This window comes from Protopterus annectens, chromosome 2.part2 (genome assembly GCF_019279795.1).
Source record: "Protopterus annectens isolate FY-2018-M chromosome 2.part2, PAN1.0, whole genome shotgun sequence".
Lineage (NCBI taxonomy): Eukaryota > Metazoa > Chordata > Ceratodontiformes > Protopteridae > Protopterus > Protopterus annectens.
This window is the reverse complement of record NC_056730.1, coordinates 164,132,670-164,142,907: the sequence shown is the minus strand read 5'-3', so window position 1 is coordinate 164,142,907 and position 10,238 is coordinate 164,132,670. Positions and strand designations below refer to the sequence as shown.

Below are 10,238 nucleotides of genomic sequence, written 5' to 3'. Positions count from 1 at the left end.
CTCATAATACTCCTGAGAGATATGTATACTCGTGTACAGACCAAACAGTAAAAGTCACAGTAACACAGAAACATTACTATTAAATGAAAATAAAATTATCCTAAAAGCAGTTAGGTGCTGCTTACAGTCTATACATTTTGCAACTACAAAAAAAAAAAAAAAAAAAGGAAAGAAAAGGAAACAAGACATGGCCAACTAAAACAAAAACTATTCGATTTCATCAAACCATTATTTTAAACACAAATCTGCCACTATCCACCACAAGCACTGTCTGAATCACCTTCAAGAATCTACAGAAACATAGCAAATATAAATATAATAACAAAGATTAGTGACATGCTATCCCATTCCAGCCAGACCAAAGTTGCCAGCTTGCACAAAAAAAAAAAAAATAAAAAACTCCAGTTAAGATGAAAAGACTTCATTGCTCCACAAAAGAATTAAAGAACCTTTCTCGGAGACGATAAACAGCAATACAACCTGCCAAATGCACCCACTTTCCATTTAAAATGTAGCATCTTCCATAAACAAGGTCCTCGGCTATTAGTGCAAAGAATACCTCCAAACTATTTTTACTCAAATTTTAGGTCTGTCCCTCTTAAAAACTGGTAACTGCTGGAGAAGGGGTGGTGAATTGCACTTAATAAAGAGTGATAATAATTAGTTATAGACTTTTTTTAGTTCAGAAAATGTGTATAAATTCACATTCTCTTATTCTGTCAATGCTCAATGTTAATAATGTTAATTTATTTTATTTTATTTATTTCAGTTTGATTACCGGGGAAGTCCACTGGGTCAAGAAGAACCCATTTTCAGTGGAGGCCCGGGGAGAAAAACTCCAAAATAGAATAACCAATACAAAGTTAAGAAGAATACAATGATAAATTCACACAGCAGAAAACATAATAACATACAGTAAATTCAAATTTACAATAGAAAGTACACTCAGGACAATGTAAAATACCTATTTACAATAGAATGTAGACACAGAAAGAACATTGAGTATGGAAATATACTGCAGGAGTTTCCTGAGGAAACAGCAACATTGAAGATTTTTTTTTTTTTAGGTTGTTAATATTTTTGCCCAAACAGAGTGGTAGGAGCATGCTAGTGGCATAGCTGGAGTTTGAGTGTATAAAGGGTGCAGGAGTGAGGGACTTAGTGTAGGGACTTAGTCAAGGGGAGCTTTGAGATTAAGTAGGGTGAAAACAAGGACAGTTCCTTTTTGATGAAAGGTGTAAGAAAAGCTGGGTTTTGAAGTGATCTAAGTTAGGTATAGTTCTAAGAGAAGGAGGGAGAGAGTTCCATTTTCTACCTAGAGAGAAGGATAGTAGTTGTTGGCCAGCAGGATGTTTAGGTCTAGGAATGGTGATTAGATTTTGATGTTCAGATCTTAAAGATCATTTGGGAGTATAAGGGGAGGATAGAGGATAGAGCAGGGTATGTTTCTGGGTGGAATATTAGTTTATGAGTGGTTGTTAGTTGGAGATAGTCAAGGTGGTTTGGGAGTTCTAGCCAGTTTAAAGATTGAAGGGAGAGGCAGTGGTGGGTAGAGTTTTTAGACTTGGTGGCAAATTTAGAGATTTTATTATAGCAGGCTTCAAGTTTAGATGAGAGGGAGGCTGACAGATTAGAGAGGAGAGGGGCTCTGTAAAGAAGTGAGGGTAGGAGGAAGCAGGTAGCTAAGGTTTGCCTGGAGGATTTGGAAAGAAATAGATTATTTCTGTAGAGCATGCCTAGTTTTTGGTGTTTTTTTTATGTTTTGTTGAATGTGGAGGTCGAATTTAAGGTGTTCGTCTATGGTTATGCCTAGGAGTTTGTGTAGGGGACTACTTCTATAGGAGTGTTAGATTGGCTGAGGATGTTAAAAGAGTTTTTGTCCAAGGACGAGGACTTGGTAGGGAGGAAAATTAGTATTTTGGATTTATTGGACTTAAGGGAGAGATGATTTTGGTGCATCCAGTTTTCTGTAGTGGAAAAAGCTATTTGAGTTCTAGAGAGAAGTTTGGCTAAGTTGGGGGCAGCACAGACTAAGATAGAGTCGTCAGCGTATTGAATGACAGTAGTGTAAGGGAGAGCAGTGTGAAGGTTATTTATGAAGATGTTGAAAAGTATGGGACCAAGAATGTATCCCTGAGGAACGCCAGTTGGAGTAGGTAAGAAGGAGGAGGTACAGTTCTTCCATCTGACAGCCTGGGATCTGTCAGAGAGGTAGCTGGAGAACCAGGAAAGAGTATTAGAGGAAAGATTAAGATTGGAGAGGTGACAGAGGAGGTGTGAATGGGAGATAGTGTCAAAGGCTTTAGAAAGGTCTAGCAGGATAGTGGATACTAGAAGTCCAGAATTTTGGGCTTGGTTAACAGCTTCTAAGAAGGAAAGAAGGGCAGTTATGGTGCTGTGGCCTGGACGGAAACCATGTTGGGTGGGTGTAAGTAGCTGATACTCTGTTAGGTAGGGTAAGAGTTGGCAGTGGACACATTTTTCAAGAATTTTTGATAAAGGAGAGAGGAGGGCTATAGGGCAGAAGTTAGAAACGGAGTTGTTTTTACCTCCTTTATGAAGTGGCAGAATGTAGGCAGAATGCCAAAGTTTAGGAACGTAAGACTCTTGTAAGGATCTGTTAATAAGGATGCTAATTGGAAGAGCTATTCCATCAGCTGAGTGTTTGAGGAAAGAGGGGGGAATGTTGTCAGGGGCGTTGGAGCAAGGTTTTAGTTTGGTTAAGAGCTTTTTTATGAAAGCTGTGGAAACTGGTTTAAGTTGAAACATAGGATGATGATTATTGGGAGCGTTTAGGATGTTGGCAGGGCTGTTGTCAGGGAATGTTTTGGTTAGTTTGGCTATAGAGTCAGTAAAGAAAGTGTTGAATAGTGAGCTAAGTTCATTGTCCGATAAACTGGGGTCAGGGCAGGGGTTATTTTCTGATCCAGGATGGAGAAGAGAGTTAACAGATTTCCAGAATTGTTTGGGGTTGTTAAGGTTAGTAGTGTGAAGTTTGTTGTAGTTTTTTTTGTCCCAGATGATTAGTTTTTTTACTTGGTTGCGGAGTTGGGTATAATGGAGCAAGGCAGAAGGCAGTTTGCTTTTCTGATAAAGTTTCCAAGATTTGTCTCTGAGTTGCTAACTTCCGTGTTAGCTTGGATCGTGAGGAAATGACAGCAAAATGTTTAATATTTTTAAAAGTGTCCCCGATTATTTTTGGATCTGTCCCTGATTTGGTTGAGATTTTACCCTGATTGGTTGAAAGCTATGATGCAAAGTGATTACGATTTGGGGCTGCCACCTATTCAAATGATCAGTTAGGAAATGTTTATGGATTTGTGAGGTTTTTGCAGGACAAGCCATGTCCACAGTGCAAAGAACCTGCTCTTACGTTTTGCTAAAATAAAAAATATCTCCCTTGTAGAATTTGAATTGTTCCTGTTACTTCATAAAATTTTAAACTATTTCAGATACAAAGTAAGTCTTACACACGTACTAATGGTAACTCTGAAAATACGTTTCCTAAAAATCTCAGGGCATTTTTCTGGCACAACTGCTGAGATAGGAAAGGAGGAAGAGGTGAAGTCACAGTTCCTCCAAATGTGTGTTAAATAACAGTGCCCCACCCCAATATTTTAGCACAACCGGTTTAGTAATACCGTCTGAAGACAACAATCAAGTAACCGTTTCGCTTTATTTTTATGAAATCAAGTATCTATCTGCCTTACACTCCAAGTCACATAAAAGAAACCCCGAGCTCCGTGTATTCCTACAGACCGGCACCAACTATGACACTTTCCTCTTCCGTCTATTCACCCAGCTGTAGAGCCAACGTAAATCCACAGACAGCACATAGGAAACAGACGGACGTTGACAATAATACTGTCCAATGCCTTTCTCACCTGAAGGACGAGCTCTTTTCTATGACCGGTGACATCCTATAATACTTCGGCACCTTTCTGGCCGTACATTCTGCAGCCTCTCCTTTCATCTCTGGAGATGATCCCTAACTTCCGTGTTAGTTTGGATCGTGAGGAAATTACAGCAAAAAGTTGAAATAATAAGTAACCCTAAAATAACATCATTTAAATGATTTAATACAAGGAGGGTGAGAGAGAGAATAAAAAATCAAACACCCCAACTCCTCTCAGCTTTTAATGATGTATAGGACTCGATTGCACAGCATCAAAACAACAACGTCACTAATGTAGAAATGCACCTGGAAGTCCCCTTGCATCACAGTTTACACTTGCACTGTCATTGTGCACCCGTGTGTGTGTTTTCGGAGAAAGATGATAACTAAGTGCGTAAGCATCTCGCCGGAGACTTCCCTTGCACTTTCTAATTTGTTATTCCTTTACACTTTGTTGGCTTGATTAGCCCCATAGACCAAGTTATAGCATTCTGATCCCTTTATTGGGAATTTTTAAAAATATTTGTGGCAAAAGACTGGAGAAATTATAATTTTGACTTTCCGGTTAAGTGCACTGTTTAATCGTCCGCTTCATTTTCTTTTTGGCCATTGTGTTTTTCAGGGGACGCCATTCGCACAGGTGTGGGCGGTGCCGACCTGATTGACATGCCGATGGTGCTGTCAGTTTTTTTTTAATTGCCTTGGTGTGCTAATTTTGGAGTTTTTGAACATTAAAAAGGGTTAGCATATAAAAATGATTATTCTAATGGGAATTACCGACGGTATCCGTGTAAGACAGCCACGCACATCTAGCAAGGGGGCTGCTGCTCGCTACACCCCCTGCTGTATATAGGTTTAAATGCCGGCAAGGCACATATAGCAAGGTGGCTGCTCACCTCTGCACCCCCTGATGTAGATAAATTTAAATGCCAGCCAGGCTCATCTAGCAAGGGGGCTGCTGCTTGTTGTACCCCCTGCTGTATATAAGTTTAAATGCCGGCCAGGCACATCTAGCAAGAGGGCTACTGATGACTGCACCCCCTGCTGTATATAGGTTTAAATGCCTAGCAGACCTTGGGGGCATAAGCCTCAACATGGACGATGCACAATTTTTGTTGAATCTCACCTCGCTCCGTTTAGCATCTCATCAGAAGTGCCGCTATTTGATATATAGTTTTGTTGACTGACTGCCCCATTATATTCGTGAAGAGGTATGTAAAGCAAAGAATGCTATGACTGATACCTCAAAACTGCCGTTAGTTTCTCCCTGTACCTTGTAATCTTGTTGATTTTTATGGTAAATTAGTGAAGAGTATTGTCAGTCAATAATATAACACATTAAAGTTTTATTCTTATTCTTCAACATTTTAAGTGAATTAGAGTTGTTTGTCCATGATTTTGGTCATTTCTCCCCATTATTTATAGATTCCTAGGTTGTTACTTGGTTAGTGACCACTAAGGCCCTTTCAAACCTAGACTCTCGCTCAAAACCATTTGGATCCCAGGCCAGGTGTCATATGGGGGGCATGTTAGTAGTGAGGTAGCTAAGGATTTGTAGGGGGTGTTAGTGAGGATAATACTTTTCTTATTGACCGCCTCTGTTAATAAGGAACATGAAGGTCAGACCAGGGGTAAATTTACGATTTCCCATCCAGTTGTCAAGATTTTTATTTTAATATTGTCAGGAATATATTTTGTTTTACATGGATGGGAGCCTATTTCATAGTCCAGGGATGGGATCCTTCGGGACACATCTGTCTGTCCAGTATGTTCTTTTTTTTTTTCTCTATTAACATCTTTATTAAATTGCCACATATGACACAGGCAATCTTACGTTTATATAAATGAAAAACAAACATAAACCAGTTAAGTTGCAAACATTATACATCACTTACAATCTATCCAGTCATTGTCAGTTAAGCATTATATGGCTCATTCAAATCTTGCCTCTTGTTCCTTCTCTGCATATATTGTTCCCACAAATCCCATTTTTCCTATGTAGTTTGCTCCGTCCCTTTTCTAAAGATAGCAATTCCAGTTGTTTTATCTCTGTTATTATAGTCATCATGTCTAGTAAAGTTGGTCTAGTCTTTGATTTCCATTTTATAGTAATTTCATTTTTGGCAGCCACCATAATTAGACTCAGCAAACTTTACTATGTCTGGGGAATTCCATTTCTGTGTCATAGCTTAAAAAAAAATTCTCTCTCCAGTGAACCCAATCTGCTCACCCAGCATCTTCGACAGAGTGCTCTGCAGGGAATACCTAAATTCTGTCAGCTCACTACACTCCCAAAAAATATGTTCCCATCCACCTGTTTCTTGCCTGTCACACTTCAACATTTGATCTCCACCTGAGGAAAAATTCTTTGGAGTCTACTTGGGGTATATAAATAAATATGTAAACACTTCCAGGCAATGATCCTAAAACTTCTAGACTTTGTTGCATATTTGGGAGATATACATATATCCCCCCATTGTCACTTTGTGAATTGCTTATCCAGTCTCTCTTCCCAATCCTATCTAAGCTCCTCTGATTGATTCTTATATTATCCTGAAATATTTTATATGCTGTACTAATTATTCCTATTTTAATGTCAGCGTCTGTTTAAGATTCTTTAACTCTACCAGTGCTGGTCTTTCATTTAGGATCCCCTATTTCTTTCTCTTTGCCTATACTCTATTATCAATCCTTGATAGGGAAAGCAATCTCTAGCCTGCAGTCTAAATAAATTCTTCGTCACTTCCCATTCTATTATCTTTCCCTTTCTATTTATTTGCTCCCAGTACCTTTTTTCCTTTGCCAGTTTTCTCCAATAAATTCCAAGCCCCTCTTGCCTATTATCTGTATCCCTAACCACAGTCATCCCTATCGGCAGAATCTCTTGTCTCCATTCTCATTCTTGTAATACTCTCTTCTATTTTATGAATATAATCTGTATGATTTTTGTTGTTCTCCTTAAGAGTCTGCATCAAAAATCCCAATCTCTCCTTATTTCATGAGTACTCCCCCATGTCATCATCATTCAGCCTTAACTGTGTTGCTCTAAAATACCCCCTCAGATTGGGTAAACCTAGTCTGCCTTGTTCTATTGGAAGAATAAGCTTATCCCACTTGGCCATTGCTGTCTTCCCTTCCCAGATAAAATCCTTCAATTATTTTTTAATTGCTATCCACAGCTTCTCCTCTTGTTGATAAAAATAAGCCTGACCTGTGTATAAGACTAATGGGACTAAAAACATTATAATTGCTTGTATCTTAGTATGCATATCCATATAACAAAGCCCTCTCCAGCATGTTCTGTTTATGCCACAAGTGAAGCTCAGATCCCTGGATCTAGTGGTTCTGGTACTGTTTGTTTTGTACATGTGCAGATCCATCAAGACTGGGTCTGAGGAAGCCCTGTAAGTCGGGTTCACATTCAGCAGCCTATAGGAGAATGACTGCAGAGAAAGAGCCTTTACGTGATCGGTGTAGGATAGGGTATTCATGCCATGAGTTATCCTGGTGAGAAACCTGTGATGGTGTTCAACTGTTGCAAGTGTCTGGTTAGATACATACCAATGGGGGCAGAGTTTTAGGGTTAGGGAAGAGAGTGCTATGGTTAGAGTTAGGGACAGGGTGGGACTTTTAGGGTTGGAATAAGGGTTCTGGTAGGGCTCTCCAATTTAGTAGATTTGGTAGTGAGAGGGACAGGTAATTCACTAGAAATGGGCTACTGGGAGTTGGGGTTCTTGCCATTTAGAGCAACTAGCATCGGGCAAGTGTGTTTCCTCTTTTTCTCAACACTGAATGCAAGGTACCTCAGGGCTCTGTCTTGAGTTGCCTACCTTCTTTAGTCATTGCAAGTTAATTACATCTTAGATTGTGGGGAGTGACTCTTTCACAGGCATATTCTCCACACTCAGATCTGCTCTGAGTTACAGCACAATGGCACTAAATATACAGAACCAACTGGTATTGCCAACATTCTGGCAGATAGGTTCAGTGCTAACTTTACCCTCCTCTCACCCCCTAAAGGGCCCATCTCTATACTGGAAGAATGCAAAGTTCCTGTAATCACGGCTGCACAAGTAAAAACCACACTTGCCAAAGCCAAGAACACAGCATCCATGGGACCTGACAACATCTCAGGCTACGTTCTACACGAACTAGAGAACAAACTGGCACCTCATCTAAGTACCATGTTCAATCACAGCCACACCTCAGGCTTTGTGCCCGCTGAATGGCGCAAAGCGCCGGTTAGCCTACTCCACAAAGGAGGAGCCACCACAGACCCCGGGAACTACTACCCATTAGCCTGACGAGCCTGGTCTGCAAGGGTACGGAATGTATCATCATGAACTTATAAACAATGATGTTGGTAAATCTCCAAACTCTGGACCCCACCCAGTTCAGGTTTGTAAAAGGCAGATTATGTCTCCTAAACCTGATAGATTTCTTTGAAGCGGTCACCAAAGCCGTAGATGAGGGTAAGGTGGTTCATACAGTCTATCTAGATCTCGCCAAGGCTTTTGACACCATCCTCCACTCTGGAATTATAGATAAACTCACTAAACTAGGTATAAATCCCTATGTCACAAGATGGGTTGCCAACTGGCTCACTGACAGAACCCACACTGTGAAAGCAGACTCCAAATCCGACTTCAGACCAGTGACAAGTGGAATGCCGCAGGGTTCAGTCCTGGGTCCTCTTCTGTTTGGTAACTACATCTCTGAAGTACAGGCTAACACAGAAGGTCTTTGGCTAACAAAGTTTGCAGATGACTGCAGACTAGGAGCCATAATTGAAACTCCTAACGATGTGGACATCCTACAAAAGGGCCTCACTGAGATAGATGCCTGGTGTCAAAGCCATGGCCTCAAGCTCAATGCCAAAAAAGTGCATTGTCATTCCCTTTGGTAAAAACTCTGTACCCATGAGCTACCACATAGGCGGTAGTCTACTTAACACCAAAAGTGTGGTAAGAGACTTTGGGACACAGGTGGACAGTAGTCTCTCCTTTGATAATCACATCACCACAGTAGTCAGAAAATCCTGTGTGGCACACCTCATCACAAAAGGTTTCTCATCCAGGAAGAAAGAGGTCATTGTTCCCCTCTACTCGTCACTCACTAGGCCCATTATAGAATACAGCAACCCTTTTGGTATGTACCTCAAGAGACATCCACAACAACTGGAAAGGGCACAGAAATACCTCACAAAGAGGATTATTGGCCTCAAACAGATGCCCTATGCAGACCATCTCAAAAAGCTCCAGCTTTACTCTGTCGCATATCACCTACTCAGAGGCGATCTCTGCCTAACATACAAAGCTATGTCAAACCCAGAGCTGTTGGACATGCTCCACTTAAAGAAATCTCAGTCCACCCAAGCTACATGCTCTAAGGACCTAAACCTTGTCACCACAGTAAACAGAACATGCTGGAGGGATAGATTCCTGTCCCAGAGACTTCCCATGCTCTGGAAAAAACTACCTATCTATATCAAACAAAGCTCCTCATTAGCACTCTTCAAGAAAAATCTTGATGATTGGATGGGAGATAGGAAATTCACCTCAGGGATTACTTCTGTGGCTCTGCTCGACAGGGACACAGGAAAATAACTGTCTTGGGTGTGTATGGCTAGGCTTATGTAGGCCCTAGGGCCAATAGCCTAGTACGTACCTATGAACAAATACTGTAACAAAATTAAATCCAGTAGCAACTCTGGAATTGTACTGTTGAGCAAGTAATTACCTGGTTTCATTCTTACCTAAGTGACAGACAATAAGCTGTACTATGGAAGAATAACCTATCGTCCCTTTTACCAGTCACCCTTGGAGCCCCACAGGGATCTATATTAGGTCCCCTCCTATTCTCCATATTCATTAATGACCTGTACAAAGTCATCCGTGATGCAACTTGTATTCAGTATGCAGATGACTCAACCCTAATCTGCTCTGCCGCCTCCCCCACAGATTTACAATCCCTGTCCCAAATGACTTTCAACAAAGTAGAGAATTGGCTCACTGGTCGCCAACTGCTATTAAACTCAAATAAAACCAAACTATTACTCTTCTCACCCATTTGCAAGGTCCCCTCACCTCCTCTCACCATAATATCTAACAATGTACCATAATTTCCCCAGAACCTAGTATTAAACTACTGGGAGTGATCATTGACAACAACCTCAAGTTTGTTGCTCACATAGACAAAACTATTAAAACAGTTAGTAAAAAATTAGGCTCTTTATTCAGGATTAAACCATTCCTAACCCCATCTGCTAGAACTGTTATTGCCTGTACACATCTGCTATTGACCCTTCTTTATGGCTCACCCATCTTCGTAAACCTAAGCAAAT

At 40.6% G+C, this 10,238-nt stretch overlaps 1 protein-coding gene across 1 annotated transcript in view; it reads right to left on the bottom strand.

Moving 5' to 3' along the window:
* The window catches only part of LOC122795579 (metallophosphoesterase MPPED2-like), a 545,143-nt gene extending 540,514 nt beyond the window's left edge, over positions 1-4,629 (bottom strand). The window contains exon 1 of the mRNA XM_044063827.1: positions 3,885-4,629. Coding sequence (XP_043919762.1) covers positions 3,885-3,973 — 89 coding nt within the window. The 5' untranslated portion in view covers positions 3,974-4,629. The remainder of the gene's footprint in view (positions 1-3,884) is intronic.
* Positions 4,630-10,238: the final 5,609 nt, after the last annotated feature.